Here is a 19,626-nt window from a genome sequence, read left to right on the forward strand (position 1 = left end):
CCGGCCCCGGCTCGTGCAGCGCCCCCTGCCGGCCGACCTGGCGCGGCGGCGGCGGCGGCGGAGCGCCGGGCGCGGGGCGGACCCCGGCGGCCTCCCGGGCGGCGGCGGCCGCGGCGGCCGGAGCATTGGGGCGGAGGCTGCTTCCTGGAGGGGGCGCACACTCCCCTGAGATCGCTCTTTACCTGACGTGAAGCCTGTTCTCTTCTTGCCTCTGAGCCCAGGGAGTGGGGTACCTCTCTATCCTACCCCAAGGGGGTGCCCGTCGCCTGAGGAGCCCCCAGCCCATAGCCCCGAGTGGCCCTAACCCCACTGCACATTACTAACCCTATGCAGCCCCTAATCCCAAGGAACCCCCGAGTCCTTCCCCCAAAAGTTCCTTCCTTTCATCCATCCCCATAAGTTCCCCGTTTAAACTCTTTCGGAGCCTCCCTCGCCCCTAACGCCTTGTCTTAGCTCTCCTCTCACTCCTTCACTCGAGGAGTCCCCTAGCCGCCACCCTAGGGGCCCATTCTCTTCCCTCCAACTGCTTTCTTCGCAGGCCACGCCATCGCCTCCTAAATAGCTTTGCGCTCCTTGAGACCCCGAATCTTCGCTGGGCGAGAGACTCTCCCTCCTTGTGTCACCCGTTCCACACGACTTTTTTCCTTTGGGTGGCATGAAGCAAGAGGTAAGGAACCGAATGGGAGGGGGTCACAGGGTGTGCGTGTTCGGCCCCGGGCCCGGCTTCCTGCTGCTGCCACACTCCCTCCCCGGTCGCAAAGCGGACCCCTTCTGTAAGTGCGGTAAAGACCGGTTTTGGAAGTCACGGTGGCCGAGTGGTTAAGGCGTTGGACTCGAAATCCAATGGGGTTTCCCCGCACAGGTTCGAATCCTGTTCGTGACGGCCGTTTTTTTCCCATCAGGATGTGTTAAAGGAAATCCCTTGTCTTCACACGCCTTTCGTGCACCTCCCTTTCTGTCTAGGAAATAGAAGCCAGGTCTCACCCCCGGATTTGGGGGAGGGGGATGAGAGTGATCACGGGAAGCTTAATTATGCACAACTGTATTGGCTGCTAGGACACAAAGCACTTTAAGAATTCTGTAACTTCAGGTTTGCAGGCAGAGTTTCGGCATGTTTCATTATTTTGGGAGGGCACAGCAAAGGATTTGGTGAAAGGGTTAACTGTTGATTGGGAACATGAATGCCTCTTGTGCCACAATAGTCAAAACTGGAGTTCCCTGGGGAAAAAGGGCACGCTGGCTTTCATGACCAGATGTCACATATTGTAGGTCTGATTACAATGAAGACCCAGGAAACAAGACATTGTCTCACCGGCATTTCCTTGAGGAGATGCACCTCCTCAGGTATCACAGGGCTAGAGAGGAGTGGCCTATTGAAATACCAACACTGCCAATCTAGCTGGAGCTAGAGTGTGGGAAGATAACTTACTTTTTATTGAGTGCTCATTGTGTGCCAGTACTGTTCTACGTTCTCCGGGTTCCAAATTCCTAGCTAGGGAATTTATCTTCTCTAACCTCTAACCCTCCTGTACTCACCTCAGCTAGTTTTTACTATCTCCAATTTCTGACTGTGGGGAATATCTAGGATACTAGTTGACGATGTTCTTTTTGTATTTAATTTCTTGCACAGCTTCAATTCCAAGTAGGATCCACAGAGGGCAGGGGTTCATAGAGCTTTTTACACATTTACACTTTGGAGTTTCCCCCTTTCCTACCATTCCTCATGCTGTATTTTCCAAGATCACCCTCACTGCCTCCCCTCCACCTCCCATTCTCACTTTCCATCCTGCAGGTCTGTTTACTCTTCCTCTGTAAGGCTCTTGATTACAAAAGCTGGAACCGATCAGTCTACCACCACCATCCACTAGGTTGCATGCAAGGCATCTCCTTTGACATGCTTCTGCAAAAATTAATTAAAATAAAAACAAGTTATATTTATTCTACTTCCTATTTATTTATTTTTAACATTTTAAAAAATTGAGTTATAGCCAGTTTACAATGTTGTGTCTACTTCCTATATAGATAGTCTCAACTGTGTCCACTTTTCTCAGGGGTGAGTACAGGATGGACCTACAACCTGCCAGAGCTTTCATTTGGAGGGTAGGGGTACTTGTGAGGACTAATGAGTTGCTCTACGTAAAGCTGCAATAAAGCATCCACACTGTAGCAGAGACTGTAAACCCTACCATGGCTGCTTTCTGTGTTCCACGACCTGGTTCCTTTTTTTCTCCCTACTCTTCCATATTCACTGTGTTTCATCCACTGGTATTCTTTTAGTTCCTGCTGTAGTATTTATCTGTGTTCATGCTGTTCTCTGCTTGAAATAATCTTTCTCATCCTCACCTTCTCAGTCTTCACTTACATGTTGGTTCTCCTGAAAGTCTTCTCTGACCACCTGTCACCCACCATATCCTACACCCTAATCTTACTATGTGAGATGGTTGTTTTTTCACATGGTTATGTGTACATGTTTTAATCTTTACTAAGACTGGACTGTAAGCTTCTTGAGAGATAGACTGTGTATTTTGTTTGCATCTCCACTACTAGGCCTTAGACATAGATGTGATCAAAAACGTACTGAATGGATGGAATCTAATGGGCTCAGTACTGGACTTCCTACCAAATCCCACTTTGCGCATGCTCTCAAATTTAAACACCTAGAGAGCCAAGACCAAAACTGACCAGCAGAGGGCAACCGACAACTATGTTGTGAAGAGAAGAAGCACTCCCCCCACCCCCATGGTTTACAAAATGGAGGATCTGGACCGAGAATAGTGGGCTGAGGTTATTCGGTACTTGGGATCCTACCTTTCACTCTCAAATACCTCCCTTGTAACTTTCGGGGTGAGGGGCTAAGACTTCGAACCTTCGTGTATGAGAGAGAACTTCAAATTTTTATCATCCTCAAAGCCCACAACTCCACAATCCTTTCACTCTTCCATCCCAACAAATCCTGTCTCTCTATCCTTGTATCTTTGTGTTGCATAATCAACACACACACACACACACACACACACACACACACACACACACGCCCCCTTCTTACATATTTACTACGTTCTACTCACGGGCATTCTTTAGTTTCTGGCTCAGTATTTGTCCTTGCTCATCCATCTGCCCTGATGTTACCTTCTCCACCTGTGCTTGCAGTCTCACTCATTTCAACCACCTAAGGAACCGTCCATAAATATTCTTCCATAACAAGTTAAGATGCTCCTGTCCCACTGGTTCAATCCTTCGTTAATTCAGGACAAACAGAACTACACCTTCACCCGACACTTCCAAATCACCATGTTGTATTCTACTTCTTTTTTTTTTAAAATAAAATGTATACCTTCTACCTCAGCTTCATGCTATCTTTAATAACACTGTGGCAGAAAACTTTGCTATGTTGAAAACCATTGATTTATTATCGGGCTTCAGAGACTCTGTACTTTCTTGTTTTTCTCTTAGAACACTATTTCTCCATCTCATTTGTTTTCTCCCTTCCTCTGTGGCTTTGTATGAAAGCTGCATTCTTCTCTCTCCTCCCAAGACAAAAACCCCATGCCACCATCCCGGACATGGCCTCTCAGGCAAACTGTGGTCCTGTATCTCCCTCTGCCTATATGTCTGCGTGTTCATCTGCATGGCTGAGCTAATGTCTCCTAAAACACAAACAAAACTCTCTTTCCCAGAATCACGTTCTCAATTTTTCCCATTTAATACGATTACCTTAATTTCGTCTAGTTTCAGCCTTAAGAATTACTAGACATTTTCTTTTCCCGTGCCCATCATTCATCAATCATTGCCTCTTCCATCACATCATCTAATTCACGCTTTTGTTACAATGGCCTTTCAGGTGCCCCAGTTTCACCATTTAAATCTCTAAAACACAACTTTCATCGTATTAATCCCGTCTAGGAATTTCAGAGCCCCATCTGTTCAAACACATGCTCCTATTCTCGATACACTCTGCCTAAATCACCCATTTTTAATCCTTAATTCTTCCCAGTAAGATACCACCAATCTAATCAGGCTAGGCGCCTCCACGTCACAGCCTAATTCCTTCCTTCTCTCGTGAAGTTCCTTCTGTCTCCACCTTATAACCAATGACTAGCTAATGCCACCCTATACTGATTTTTTTCAGCTACAATTTCTTAGATTTTAATCAAATTTGCTTTTACCTGAGTAAAAAGCTAAAGTGGGGAAATCTAACACATAGGAACTCACTATCCCCTTCCAAGTTGTTGACTTGTTCCAAATGTTAAGAGGCTTGGATCTCTGCAGTTTATCCAGTAAAGCAAATTAGAGGACTTCAGCTGAAATGATCTCAACCTACGCTTATTTCAGGAATGCTGTCATTGCACAAAACATTTCTGGAAATCCTTCACAACTAGTTCATTAGCCAGATTTAAATGATTCATTACTTCAAAATTTCTTTTTAAAAAAAAGCTGAAGCACTAGCCACCTTTATCTCTCATCTATTTTCCAGATTTTGTTGCAGATTACTTCTGGAATTCCCCAAGGTCACATTCTTAGCCTTCTTGCTGTTCTTTCCTTTAGTGGTTGCATTCATTCTTAGAATTTCTTCATCATCTTTGGGCAGATAACTTGCAAATCCACCTCTGTAATCCTAACTTCTTGCTCTTGAGCTCTAGACCCACATTTCCATTTTCTGGCTAAACCCCTCTGTGTGGAAGCACTTCCAACCCATTGGCCCCCAAATTAGCTCATTACTTCACCCCCAAAACCTGCTCATCCTCTTCTCCCTATTCAGATTAATGAACCTATCTTCTCATTCAGACTAGAAATCCGTCTTTAGCTGTGACTCATCTTTGGTTACCTGCCCTGTGTTATGTGCAGTGGTTGGGAGCTCAGGCTCTGGCATGACTTTCAAGTCCCAGTTCTGAGTATTAGCTGTGCTAATTTTGTCCTTTGTTTTGGTCTTCCCACATAGAAAATGGACATGATAATGGCATCTTTTTATGAAGCTGTTGGGATGACTAGATGTTTAATACTTAGTGCGTGACTCACAGTAAATGCTGAGTCTGGCTGTTGGCCCCTTTCCTCACTGCTAGGATCTGATTCTATTCAGAACTCAACTCCAATGATTCCTCTGAGAAACCTTCTCTCCTGCATCCCACCAGGTATGTAGCTGACCCCCTTCCTCCTTGTTGTCCCTTTGTACTTAGTTCTTACCTATTAGCAACATGGTATTCTGTGTTTTCCATTATTTGTTCAAGTGTATGTCAACTACTAAGCTGCACATTCCTTTCAAGGCTTCTCAATTACTTGTATATCTCAAATGCCTAGAACCACATCTGGCATAAGACAGGTATCAATGTTTGCTGAGTGAATCTAGTCAGTTACTAAAGCCGTTGACTTTTCTCCTCTGATGTCTCTTGTCCCCTTTCCTGCTCTGTTTCAGGCTCTAATTCTCTTTTGCATGAATTACTGCAAAGCTTAATAATATCGCCATCAGACTCACAAGTTGGAAGTCACTCTTCTCAAAAACTACCTATAAAATTGAAGTCCAAACTCCCTGCCCTGTATTCAAGGCCTTCCGAGAATCGACCCCAAATTATTTCTAGTCTTATCTTCCATGAGTTCCTTCAACAAATTCAGATTCTGATTAACTAGTCTCTTCCTTCAACAAATCTTTCACCTCTATTTGTTCTTATTCATGCTATGATCTTAGCCTAAAACAGGGGTTGCAAACTGGTGGACCCGATGTTTTTGTTTTGTTCTTTTTTTGGCCCACATTTTTTAAAAAATTGAGCTAATATTTAAAAGTTGTGACATTTAGTATAAACATTAGGGTGTCCAAAAGTTCTTGAAAAATAGGGGCAATGTTGGGCCCTGTTCTCGTATAGCAGTAACCAGGCGGAGCTGCACTGCCAGCTGCCCCTTGTCTCAGGGCACGTGTCTGTCACCTTGCCAGCTTTAAAAACATCTCTCAAGCGTACAGTGGAGAGATCAGAGTAATGGTGGGACGGCTGGGCCTACGTCCTGATGTTTCACAACGTAAAGAACACCTCTCCCGTGATGTCTTTTATCCCCAGAACTGTTTAACTTGAATCTCTCTGACTCTAGACCTAGTTCTGTTTAGTAGAAACAGGGGTTAGAAAAACAAGTTAAAGGACACTGTCAAGAGGCAATCCATCAAATCCAAAAGGCCACTCTCCAGACAACTGGCCCAATTTCTTCAATTAGTGTCACCAAAAAAAGATTGTTCCAGGAATCCAGACTAAGAGGGTTAAAACACTTAACTGGTGTAATGGCAGGGTTCCTGGACTGGATCCAGGGTTGGACAAAAACTAGCTCCAAAAGTACTTTTCTTAGGACAATTGAGGAATTGTGAATATTAATTTAATATTAATTTTAAGCATTTGTTATTTTGGTAGGAAAATGTTCTGACTTTTCAAATGTATACTGAAGTGAAAAATCAAAACAACCAACCCTCTCTGCACTTCCCTGCCCATTCTCCTGACCTTAAAAGTCCAGAATAGGTTGGCAACTTTTCTATAAAGGATCAAATAGCAAACCTTTTAGGCTTTGTGGCCATAGTTCTATGGGAACTACTCAGCTCTACTGCTGTAATCTAAAAGCATCCATAGACAATATATGTAAACAGAAACGGGCATGGCTATGTTCCAATAAAACTTTTTTTTACAAAATCAGGCAGCAGGATACAAGCTGTAGTTTGCCAAACTCTGATCTAGAGCAAACACTGTATCTCCTGGAAAAGTCTTTCCTGGAACCCATCAGAATTGTGGCTTTCTCTTCCCTCTGCTCACATAGGTGCCATTTTGCTACATGAACCACTGCCCCCTCAGTCCCACTCTAGTGAGTTCTTGTAGAATAGGCACTCAATGAATAGTTTGCAAAAACCAAATCTACCCTCAAAAGATTTTGCATCATTCATGACATTCAAAAGAATGAACAGCAGCTTCTGAAAGTAATTTTGAAGCTTTTTTTTTTAAACACTACTGGTATCACTAGGGTACAAATATTACTGCTTGTGCTCTAGGTTGTGATTTGTTCATTGGCATTTTTAAATCAGACCTTGTATTTATGAAAGTGTAGTAGATCCAGTGGGCACAGGAATGCCCATATGTGGGTGTTTTGTGGGTTTTTTTTTTTTTTTTGCCCCACTAGAGTAGCTAGAGTACTACCAAGTTTATATTAGGTGCATGATAAATGCTGAAGAAATTTAAAATATAGCACTGCGGTAAAAGATTATTTTCTCATGATAGGAAGATGGCAGCAGATGCCTACAAAAGGGCTTAGCAAGACTTAGCAACCACAGCAGGTGCAGGTGTTCCAGGTTCTTTCCCTTGTGTTTACCTTCTTGGTTAGGACACAAGGGTGGAGGGTTCCTGCCTGTGATGGAATCCCAGACTCCAAAGCAAAGGTGCTTGGGGGACAAGGGAGAAAGTTACTAGCATATCATCATAGAAAGTGTCCTGAAATCCCAGAGCACCTAAGAAGATGTGGATTTGGAGCAAAGGTAAACCCTGAAAAGAATACAGTTCAGATCACTAGTGAGAGCTTTGGTTGTACAAAACAGGGGACAGGAGGGAAGGACAAAGGAGGGCACGCAGGGCAAAGAAGATACGAAGTGCACTCCTCCCAGACAGACATCCTCCTAAAACAGAGGCTCTGAGACAAGAGTGGGTTACAAAGTGGGGAGGAAGCAAGGGGAATTAAGGCGAGAGAAAGGACAAGGCAGAGGAGAACCTTCAAGAGGGGAGTGATGTGAATTAAGAATTTAGAGTTGAGTAAAAGGTTTATTAGTGCAGTCAACACCGTGGAACAGCACATAAAACACAACCAGCAACCTGCAGAGACACTAGTGCAAAGGGTAGGGAAGCCTTTACTGAGCTTCCTGGCTCCATCTGAGGGTGACGACAGGAGGGTATGGGCCTTGGTAAGGCGGGCCGGGGCAGTGGGGGTGGAAGAAATGTCGTAACCAGACTAAGTATAGCAGCGTTTTCAAATTCCTGAGCACAACGTCCTGGAGCTGGAACATATGACGACTGTTCCGCACGCCCTCCAAGCTGTATCCCTCTCCTGCCCACAGTCCCACTGGGGCCATGACCCAACTACCCAGACCTACAGCAAGCTGGCCAGGAGAGCAACTCCAAAAAGAGCAGCAGCTGTTACACGGCCATCTCTCTAACCCCACCTCCCACCTGCTTATTAAGACCCACTACCCACTACCCCACACCCACCATCTCCTCTCCTCTTACTCTGCCAGTCACCCTAGGGATCACAGCATGCCCTGGGCAGCCTGAAGTGGAGCTCAAGTCCTTGGGGGCCTGGGTGAGGCAGAGTACAGCCTGTACTCAGGGGCATACTTTCTATCCCACTTTGCCTGGTGAAGCTTAGAACCCAGCTGTTTATCTCCAAGGAAACCAGGGGGGTGGGGGAGGCGCGTAGTGGGCAGGATTTCTTCAAAATTAATACTCTAAGTCCAGAGTTTTACAATGAGACCCTGGATAGGCTGGGAGCAGAGTTCTCCAGAGGGCACAGGCATCGATGCTGGACTGTCACATCCATCACTGGAATAGAGGAAGCTCCTCATCTCGGATGGGTTATGGAGGACTGGGACAGACATAAGTTCAGCCAAGGACTCCCTTGGCCCTCCTATATTAAAGCCAAAGGTTGTGCTGAAAAGGAAAAATATAAAACAGATCCCATCCCTGTCCCACCCTATCCAGAATCCCCACAATAGGAAGAGCAAAAGTTTTAAGTTTTGTTAATTTTTTTTCTTTTTCCTTTCTTAAAAAAAAAAAAAAGTAAATAAATTAAATTGCCAACAATGTGGCTGGGCTGGAAAAGTGGGGTAGCCATAATCAGGCCATTCTTAAAAAAAAAAAAAAAAAAGGGGGAGGGAGGGAGTGAAATATAAACAAGTAACAACGGCCAAAGGAAATTATCAAAATAACTAGTTACAATCACAGGGCTGGAGAAGGGTCTACGGAACCATTCGGGCCTGTGCCACAGAGGCAGCGCCTACCCGATTCCAGCAAACGCCAGAGAGCTGCTTCCTGCTGAGCATATTCACCCCAGTAGACTAACCCCTCACCCCCACCCCTGTCATTCCCTAACCACGAGGAAGTGTAGGAAAGAAGAGCTCATCTGGAAATTTTCAGCATCCTAACCTGCACACCTGCAGACCCAGCGGGGGCCCACACCTTTAAGGTGGGCTGAATGGGGTATTGCTTGGCACAGAGGTCCAGTCTTCCCCTAAGGGCCACCAACAATGACCGGCTGGCCTCCTTATTCATTTCTAGGGTTTTGTTCCACCCTTACCATTTCTCCCCAGAGCTGCCCTCTAAATGCTGTTTAGAGTCAATAGTCCTGCCTGTTCTGATTCCTTGGTTTTGGAGGAGGGGAACCGTTAGAGATTCCTCACTCCACCCTGATCCTCTGGAGAAAATGAGTATCCTTGTGCTTTCTGAAAATAACTGGAACCAGGGACCCTAGGCAGGAAAATAGATATAGAGGTGGGGGCTTTCCCAACCAGATGGAAAATTTACAGACATCTTAGGAGAAGAAATGAAGCAAAAGAAGGGAATCTGGGTTCCCCACCTGAAAAGCTGAGCAGAGTGCCCCGGGGCCCCCCTTCAGTGCCAGAAGAGCAGGGAGATGTGTGGCTCAGGTGTAAGCCACGGTATTAAGGGAAGTGGGGAGGACTCAGGGCCCCGCTGCTGGAGTGACAGGATTTTCTGATTTTCATCTCCTCCTCATAGCCCGTCGAGATCTCCTATATCTCTTCCACACCATGCGCAAATATCATGACAAGCCCCGGCTCCTGCACCATGTCGTCACCCATGTGCTGGTTCTCACAGGCCATGACGACGACAGCCTGCTTGCCAGGGATGCGCTTGGCCACGTAGTTCTCATAGTAACGCCGGTTCATCTGCCTTGTCTCTAATGTGGCCAGACCCTGGGGCCAGCTCCGCTCATGGGCATTTTCAATCAGCTCGTTGACAATGGAGGCAGGACAGCCACTCTCCACCAGGGAGCGCTTGATTACCGCCTGGAGCACAGCGTCCGGGGTCGAGATCATCCCTCCCCAGCGGGTCACTCTTGCTGGCTGCAGGGAGTTCACCCACCTGTGTGGAGGGAGTTGGAGGTGGTCATTCCAGCTCATCCCCTTTCTCTGCATTGGCTTTTCCTCCAAATAGGAACGACCACCTGCTCTGCACTCAGCCTAACCCGATTCGTCCTTCTTTCCTTCCATCATTGGCTCAGAAACTTCAAACAATTCCCTGGTTGGTCCCATCTAAGTCACTACATGTTTCTCACCAGATTAAACTCCACGACTATAGGGTCCCTGTTATTTTTCTTAAAAATTTCAATACTTATTAGCACATGGTACCTGGCATGCAGGAAGCGCTCCACAAACATGTACTGAAAGAGCAGCTATCCCCCTCTGCTGTGTCCCGTGCAGCACTGTGTGCTGTATATACTGACTCACACTTAACAGTTTAGTCTATGAACTGTACAGAACCCCAGAACTGAAAGGGATCTTAGATTTTGCTTGTTTACTTTGCTTATTCTTGCTACATTTTACATCTCTTTCCTGGATTTGCACCTTCTTCTCTGAATTGTAAGCCCCCTGAAGGCATGAACAATATCTTCTATTTCTTTTTGGTCCTCCTAGCGCTCCACAGGCCTTTAACAGACGGCTCTGTACATGTGGGTACCCACCTAATTCTTGGGTAAGTTTCCCCTTCCATCCACCCAAAAGAATGAGATCCTCAAGATTATCCCTTTCTCCTCTGGCCTTGTTCTTCACCCCAACATCTGAGAGGCGGTGGCCCCAGCCCAGCCCTCTTATTACCCTCCTTCTGCCACTGCCCTGCTCCTCCCCCGCAGGGCTCAGTGCCAGCATGTGGAGTGACTCCACGTCCTGAACGACACTCACTCTAGGATCTCGTTGTACTCAATTGTCTCCTCCAGGTTCTGAAGGTTGGGGTTGACACTGCGGATTGCACGCATGTATGCCTTTAGCAGCTGGATGTCTCGCTTCTGTTAGAGGGAAGGAAGATGAGGGATAATGGTTATGACAGACAACAGACTAAAGACAAAAGTTTGTCTGAGAATGAGGGAAATCAAGAGATCTGAGGAACAACCAGACTGGAGGCTTCATGAAGACAGGGATACGACTGTCATTCACAGCTCTAGCCCCAGTGCTTAGCAAAGTGCCTTCAAAGGAAGGCATTTGATAAACAGTAGGTTAATGAATGTCACTGATGGGAAGAAGGGAAGCAAGAAGAGCTCCAGTCTGATTGGCTGCTAAGCACAGAGTATGTACTAACCGAGGCTCGCAAGCACAGGCACCGACCTGCCACTCACATCGGAGCCTGTCACCCACAGGCACAAGGTTACAGCTGCCTACAGAGGACATGTTCTGCCCTGTGTCCTCTGGGCCCTACCTGCTCCGCCAGCTGGTGTTTGTGTTCCGCTGAGGTCTTCTCCAGCTCTGCAATGCGTGTCTGCTGCTGCTGGACCACTGAGCGCAGGTGCTTAATGCAGTTGTGGTTTGGCAGCTCATCTTTGGGCATCTCCAGGCTGCCCCCCAGGGTGGGAAAAGAATAGGACAACAGGAGCATTCAATGATACATGTGGCCAAAGGTGCACAACTGCTGAGAGCGCTCTCTCCTACCCCAAATTTCTAACATGCAGTCATTTCTAACATTCAGGCTCCCTCTTGTTTATTTCCTTCACCACCTTCTGCCCCACTCCCCTCCGTCCCTTTGCTGTCTACTTTCTCTGGGGCTCCTTCCCTCTCTGAAAGTGGCTCATCTCCCACGTGCCTCTCCTTCCCCCCCTAGATTCTGCCTGTGCACTCATTCCTTCTGAGAAGCCCTAGATTCATGGCCTAGCTATCAGCACTTAATCAAATATTTCACACCCCAAAGAAAGAAAAAAATAGGTCCAGAGGGAATATGAGAAGGCTGGAAATTAGAGCAGTCAATCTGACAAAGAAAAAGTAGTAATGGACAAAAGGGAGGACTAAAGTAAGCGAGTTTTTAGTGCTATCACACAGATTGCTGAATTGCTGTCTCTCTCCTTTTATTAAAGCAAGAGCAAAAAGACCATAGCTGGGAAAGCAGCACAAAAGTGAGATCCTGGAGCAGGGAGCCAGGGGGGCCAAGAACACTCTTTGCCGACATGCACAGGAAACTCCTCAGCGAGTGAGCAGGGGATCCAGAGATGGGGTATAAATGGGAAGGCCCTTATCTGTGTGGGCAGGAGGAGGGTAGGAATCTTACCCACATCCCTGTTCACAGGTCACAGGCCGTTTTGGGTTGTGCTCACAGTCACTGAGGTGAGACATGAGGTTGTCAAGCCGGACAACAGCACTGCAGCCAAACACAGCGTTGTCGCAGGCAATCTGCAGCTTTGACAACATGTTCCGCATGATCCGAGGTACTGGGCGCAGGTGGGCGACCGTCACAACGCTACGGTCCACCGGACACGTCTGCTGCTGAGAGAACCACTGGGTGATGCAGGCGTTGCAGAAAGCATGCTCGCAGTGAGGCGCCTAGAAGGGGGAGTAGGGCAAAAGGGGCACAAGAGAATTAGCGGGAGCTAAGAGCCTGGGTACACTAACTCTGCAAAGCCAATCAAGCCTCTGAGCAGCTTCTAGGACCAGAGGTCCCCGGGGTCACAGCAAAGTACGGATCTACTATGGGCCAAGCATTGTGGGCGACAGGCTTCAGATGTGTTTCCTGTGCTCAAGATTCCAAATGGATTGTGACACAAGAAAAACAAAGTTATTTAACAACAAAAGATATAAATAATATTCCAAGACAATGGGAGAGATGACATAAGGCAATTATTAATTGCTAACTGGATTATATACACAATAATTGCCAAAGAAATCCAGAGGGTGAGATCTTTCCAGTCTAGGTCAATCACGGCAGATATTTCTGAAGAGGACAGGATTTTTTTTTTCCACATAAAATCGTACTTTTAATAGTATATAAATTATATCTCAATACAGCTGTTGAAAAATACCCAAAACTCAAAAAACAATACCCCAAAGTCTTTCAACAGGGTAAACCTCAGCCACAGATGAGCTCACTAATAAGATCTTCTGAACATTTAAGGAGGAAGTAATACCAATTCCACACAATCTTTCCCAGGAAACTGTAGAAGAAGGAACACTTCCCAACGTATCCTACGAGACTAGTATTACACTGATACCAATATCATGAAAAGACGTTATAAAAAAAGAAAACTACAAACCCATATCCTTCATGAACATAAATATAAACATTAACAAACTTCAGCAAATATAACTCAGTTTATAAAAAGATAATACATTATGACCAAATGGGGTTCATCCCAGAAACGCAATGTTGGTTTAACATTAGAAAATCAATCAGCATAGTACACCATATTAAATTACATACACCAAATTAAATTAATTTTGTGAAAAACACAAAATTATATGATCATCTCAGTAGATGCCACACAAAGTTTTTGAGAAAATCTAACACTCTTCATTTTAAAATCGATTTTGTCTGATATAAGTATTGCTACTCCAGCTTTCTTTTGGTTTCCGTTTGCATGGAATCTTCTTCCAGCCCCTTACTTTCAGCCTGCATGTGTCTCTAGCTCTGAAGTGGGTCTCTTGCAGACAGCATACCTGTCAGTTGGTCTTGTTTTTGTATCCGTTCAGCCGGTCTATGTGTTTTGGTTGGAGTGTTTAATCCATTTACGTTTAAGGTAATAATGTTCTTATTGCCATTTTGTTAATTGTTTTGGGTTTGTTTTTGTAGGTCTTTTTTTTCTTTCTTCTTTTTGTTCTCTTTTCTTGTGGTTTGATGAGTAGAGAAGTTCCTTTAACATTTGTTGTAAAGCTGGTTTGATGGTGAATTCTTTTAGCTTTTATTTATCTGTGAAGCTTTTGAATCCTCCATCAAGTCTGAACAAGGGCCTTGATGGATAGAGTATTCTTGGTTTTAAGTTTCCCTCTTGCATCACTCTAAATACATTGTGCCGCTCCCTTCTGGCCTGTACAGTTTCTGCTGAAAAATCAGCTGATAACCTTATGGGAGTTCCCTTATATGTCATTTGTGGCTTTTCTCTTACTGATTTTAATGTTTTCTCCTTATCCTTAATTTTTGTCAATTTGATGACTGTGTGCCTTGGCATGTCCCTCTTTGGGTTGATCCTGTGTGGTACTCTGTGCTTCCTGGACTTGGGGTGACTGTTTCCTTTCCCAAGTTAGGGAAGTTTTCAGTTATTATCTCCTCAAAAATTTTCTCAGGTCTTTTCTCTCTCTTCTCTTTCGGGGACCCCTATAATGCAATTAGTGCATTTCATGTTGTCCCAGAGTTCTCTTAAACTATCCTCATTTCTTTTCATTCTTTTTTAATTTTTTCTGTTCTGCAGTAGTGATTTCCACTCATCTGTCTTCTTGCTCACTGATCCATTCTTCTGCCTCACTTAGTCTATTCTTGGTTCCTTCTAGTGTGTTATTCATTTCAGTAATTTTATTCTTCAACTCTGTTTGGTTATTTCCAACTCTTTGCTAAAAACTTCGCTCTGTGGATCTATACTCCTCTTGAGTTCTCTGAACATCTTTGCCACCATTACTCTAAACTCTTTCTTGGATAGATTGCCTAAATCTTCATCACTTACTTCATCTGGGATTTTATCTTGTACCTTGGCCTGGAAGGTATTCCTCTACCACCTCATACTGTCTATTTTTCTACTTGAACTTTTTGAAGAGGATAGAATTTGATACAGGTCTTGAGGGATGAGTAGAGATGAGGGGGGCAAAGATTTACTGGCTAAAGTTCAATATAAGAAAGTAAAACAAAACAAAAACCTTGAACTTCTGGTGAGGGGTTAAGGGTCCTCTCTTGGTGGGCCCAAGCTCTTATTTCATGAGGGCCCATCTAAGGCGTTGCTCTGAGACCCAGTGAGCAGGCCTATGCTCCAAAACAGGGCAAGCTTTTTTTTTTTTTTGTAGAATCACATTCTTTTCAGTTTCATAAAGGTATTTCAGCCTGCTTCCCTGATAATTCAAAGTGCGAGGATTCCCTGGCCTTTGGGGAGACACTATCTGGCCTCCAGTGGGACAAACACAGCAGGCACTCAGTAGATGTGGATGAATGAATGAGTAACTGGAGTGCCTATTCTGTCCCTGCAGTTCACGAGGTCCTTGAGATAAAAAAAGAAAGACAGTTTCTACCCTCAAGATGCTCACAAACACCAAAGTCTGTAACAGAAAGGTTTCATAACGAAAGAAGTCATTCTCAGTATCGCTAATCCAACTGTCAGTACATTGTATTTTTCACTTAAAGACATATTTTATCCTTTCCAAAATCTTATAGACCCTATTTCCAAAAAAATCCTAAATTTGTCCACTTTCCCCAACTAACCCAGTTCAAGCTATCTTCTCTCATCTATATTATTTTTTTTAAATTTTATTGACGTATAGTTGATTTACAATGTTGTGTCAGTTTCAGGTGTACACATCTACATTATTAAATATGTCTTCTAACTGGTCTTCCTACTTCTGCCTTGCCCCTTTATAATCCATTCCACATTCAGCAGCCGGAGTACTCATTTAAAAATGCAAACTAGATCATATCCCTTGCCTGCTTGGAACTTTACAATGGTTTCCCATTGCACTTAAAATAAATCCAAACTCCTGCTCAGGACCCATAAAATTCTGCTTGATCTGGCCCTGTGCCTCTGGCCTCTCCTCGCCTCACACCATGCTCCCAGCACCGAGTTCAGGCCATTTGGGCTTTCTCTCTGTTCCTTGTCCACACCCTACTCATGCCTGCTCTTGCTTTTGCTGCTCCCCTCTGCCAGAATGCCTCCTGGCATTCAGATTCCAGCTCAAAGGCACCTCTTTAGTGACCTTCTTCTCTAAACCTGTCACCTCTGTGGAAGTATACAGAATGTGCTACATTTTGTGCAAGAAAGGTGGGCAAATATATATATAAACATTCATACTTGCTTATCTCTGCCCATATACACACTGGAAGGATACCAAATAAACCAATAAACATGGTTATCCATGGGGGGATTAGCTAAACTGGGACAAGAATGGACGCAAAAGTTTTCACCATGTATCTTTTTATACTGTTTTGATTTCTGAACCGTATGAATTCGTCTATTCAATAAATAAATAAATACCATGTAGGGAAATCAGCATCCCTATCAGGGGCCCTTCTACCCTTGGAAATGTATCTGGTAACCTCAGAAGGTAAAGCCTGGGGGCTGGGGGTGGTTTCTGCCTTAGACAGTCACTTCTCCACGTGTGACTTACCTCAAATGATAGTGCCAGAAAACAGACAAGGCCCTGCCAGGGTGGGGAGGGAACTGACACACCCCATGACCTCTTGACATTGCCAGGAGAGCTTGCTCCACACCCAGCCAATCTGCTTCTAACGGCAGTAGGCGGCAAAGGCCTAGGCAGGGGATAGGTCCAGGGCTAGCTGTCATTGATGCAGTCTGATTTTCATCCAGCTTAGGCATCTGTGCTCTGGGGAGTTGAAAACTGGACAGTAAGAATAAACTTCAAGGATCGAGGAGAGCTCCAGGGAGCTGTATAAGCAGTGAGTAGGCGAAGGGCCAAGAGACCTCACTGACTGGTGTCCTGGTTTGGAAAATGGGATTATTTCCAGCCAGGCAGGAGTGATGGAGGATCAACTGGTATTTACAGAGTGTGGGCAATAAGGACCATACAGGATGATGTCCCATGAATACAACTGTTAAGAATTCATCTCACTCATTATACTTGCCTGGTTAATCATGAGCTTCTTCTCATACCTGCCCCAGGAAGACACAACTGACTCTGGTCTGGCAAGGCTGGTAGAGAAATGACCTAATGAAAATGGCAGCTTTCATACCGAAATGCAGAGTATATGGCTACATCAAAAATTGTTTTTTTTTCAATAAATCCCAGGAAGAAACTAGGTCAGTACATACAGTTCCCCTATTTCCTATTTGTTAAATAGTAGGCAGACAGAAGAGGCCTGAGGGGAGACTGGCTGATTACCCGAAATACTACATCATGAAAATGCAGAGAACTTCTTGGGAGAGTCCTGAAGTTCAGTCATGGGTAGGAAGATAGAACCTAGTTAGAGACCCTGAAGAGGAAAAGAAGCTACCAAGCTACTGTCAGAGGACAGAAACAAACAAATGCTTCACAGCACAGCAGTCTCACAGTGACCTCAGAAGGAAATCTGAACCGCTGCACTCCTGCGGCGTCCACCTCTAGACAGACTCTGGGAGGCCCCATTCCTCTTGTAGCTGCCACTGCTCCTCTGCACCAAACCTCTGTGTGTGTCAGGAGTGTGGGGAGTGGGGACGGGAGCCAGGACACACTGACTTCCCCATTGGCCCCATCACCTATGAATATCTCCTACTAGCTCCACTGCCACCTATTGCCTCACCAAAGCTGCCGTCAGACTCACCTGGACTGGCTCCTCCAAGACTCCACTGCAAATAGGACAGATAAGGTCTTCGTCAACATCCCCCTGGAAACGGGTTACATCATACCCCATGTCTCATCACTGAAACCCAGGTCCTGGAAGGAACAACAGAGGAAAAAGAGGCCAGTTCAGAAGATCAGATATGTGCCAACTTCTCTCATTGCCAAGATCCATTCATTTGTCCAATAAATATTTACTGAGAGCTTACTATGTGCCAGTCATTTGGGGGGGGGGTAGATAAAGCTGACTCAAATTTAATTCTAATGGGAGAAGATATTATATAAGTATACACTTAGAATATGAAATGATAAATGCTTTTAGGATAAGCACAGGGCGTTATGAGGGCAAGAGATGTGGATACCTAACCCAGGCTGAAAGGAGAAGGAGGTTTTGAGAAGTTTTCCAGAACTAGGTGTCACCAGCAAGACACACAAGACTTAGCTAGGCTGGGTAGGGGGGCAGGGGGAGGCAGACCAGGGTGGGACATAAGAGTTTTAGGCACATGACATAGTATATTTAATGGCCCAGAGCAGGAAGGGATACGATGAGTTCAGGGAATTATAAACGGTTCAGAAAAAGGCTGATATGAAGGGTGCCAGAAAGGGAGTGTCAGAACATAAGGCTGGAGAGTCCAGCAAGGGCCAGGCCCTGAGAAGTCTTATATAAGGAGTTTGGACTTCATCCTGAGGGCTATGGGGAGCATCTGAAAGACATACAAGGAATGATGTGATAAAAGTCCCCTTTAAGAATCAGTCTGTGAACAGGGGCAAGATCTGAGACAGGAAGAACATCTAGGCAGGAGAGAATGGTGAGAGTCTGAATGGGAGGGAAATTCAGGAGAACAAAGACTCAAAGGGCAGTGAGGCTGCCGTGCCCTTCTTTGGGCTCCTAAAGGCCAAACCTAATGAAGAGGTCACTTAACAGTAACTGAAACTCCCCTGTGGACATCCAACCAGTGGGCTAATTGGATCAAGGATGAGCAGACAATCTACAGATCAGCCATCAGCTGTGATGTCCTGAAAAAGATGAGCTGAGTCAATCACATTGTTCTCAGGAATTTAGAATCACTCTGTCCAGTAGGGGCGGGGCGGGCGGTGAGGATGGGATGGATGCTGAGGGCCTCGACAGGTCAAGTGCAAGCCAAAGTACAGCACTGGATTGAATCAAAACTGACGGTTGTGACATCCCCAAGTCTACTACTGATTAGCTGTGTGACTTGGGTAGGCGCTGCACATTTCCAAAGCCTAAATGGTTTTTTAAATAGATAAAATGGGTATAAGTAATAATAGAAGTGACTCTCACAGAGTTGTCCTCAAAGAGACAAGGCATATGAAACATTTAGCAAAGTGCCTGCTGGCACATACTAGGCACTCAGTACATGAGAGTAACCATTATTTATGTACACATCTAATTTCTATTACTTGATTAAAAATTTCTCAGGAGTAGGAACTCATATTCTACATCCAATTTTGCAGCAAGCACAGTTCTTTACAAAACAATAAAATGTTTGGTGTAATTAAATGTTGCTTTAACTGGAAGCTTCCCAGCAAGCAGGGTAGAGTGGACATGTATTTTATCTACTTAACACCCTATTGTCTGCAAACAGCACCAGTTTTCCCTCAGGAATCACACCCTGGTTCCTAGTGGACATGTGACCCAACCCGGGTCAGTGAGAGATGCCTAGGACTCTACTGGAGCTCTCAAGGGGTGCTCTTTCCCCTGGGGGTGCACAGCTGGTAGGATGCTCAGCTCAAGAGTAGTCAGTGACCATCTCTGCCATTACTGAGGAAAGGCTGCTTATAGAATGCAGCTATAATGCAGAAAGCAGAGCTGAGAACTCAAATTCAGATGAAATCACTCGAGGTCCTGGACTTAGCCACGCATGAAGCCACAATCACTTTCCAAACATAAGTTACACGAGCCAGTAAATTCCCTAGTATGTTTACTAGTTTATCTCTTTAACCTGACAAAAATCCTGATTAACACACAAGGCTGATGGATACAAGAAATTACAAGGCTCACTTTGGAACCACTTATCTTTCTTTACCTGTTTTATAAGAGACAATGATACCCGATGCCACTGCTACAATTACACTGACCTCCGTCACCACCATTTCTCTGCATGCTTATTCCTCCATCTCAAGGGCCTAAATTCAGGGCC

General features: G+C 45.1%; 1 protein-coding gene, 1 long non-coding RNA gene and 1 other non-coding gene across 4 annotated transcripts; 2 read left to right on the top strand and 1 right to left on the bottom strand.

The window, feature by feature from the left end:
• Positions 1-50: 50 nt before the first annotated feature.
• On the top strand, positions 51-17,673 carry LOC105075894 (uncharacterized). Of its 2 annotated transcripts, none has more exons than XR_006727999.2 (2): positions 51-667; positions 16,498-17,673. It is a non-coding gene; the product is annotated as an uncharacterized LOC105075894 (long non-coding RNA). The 2 variants fall into 2 exon arrangements; XR_012510561.1 differs by having other exon boundaries at positions 66-667; positions 17,403-17,673.
• Positions 802-883, top strand: TRNAS-CGA (transfer RNA serine (anticodon CGA)). The gene has a single exon. It is a non-coding gene; the product is annotated as a tRNA-Ser (tRNA).
• RNF41 (ring finger protein 41) lies at positions 7,753-17,562 on the bottom strand. The gene is made up of 5 exons (XM_010963866.3): positions 17,448-17,562; positions 12,273-12,544; positions 11,433-11,568; positions 10,922-11,025; positions 7,753-10,106 (listed from the first exon to the last, which is right to left on the bottom strand). The coding sequence occupies exons 1-5, from the start codon at positions 17,535-17,537 to the stop codon at positions 9,755-9,757; spliced, it is 954 nt and encodes a 317-aa protein (XP_010962168.1). The 5' UTR covers positions 17,538-17,562; the 3' UTR covers positions 7,753-9,754.
• Positions 17,674-19,626: the final 1,953 nt, after the last annotated feature.

This window comes from Camelus bactrianus, chromosome 12, assembly GCF_048773025.1.
Source record: "Camelus bactrianus isolate YW-2024 breed Bactrian camel chromosome 12, ASM4877302v1, whole genome shotgun sequence".
Lineage (NCBI taxonomy): Eukaryota > Metazoa > Chordata > Mammalia > Artiodactyla > Camelidae > Camelus > Camelus bactrianus.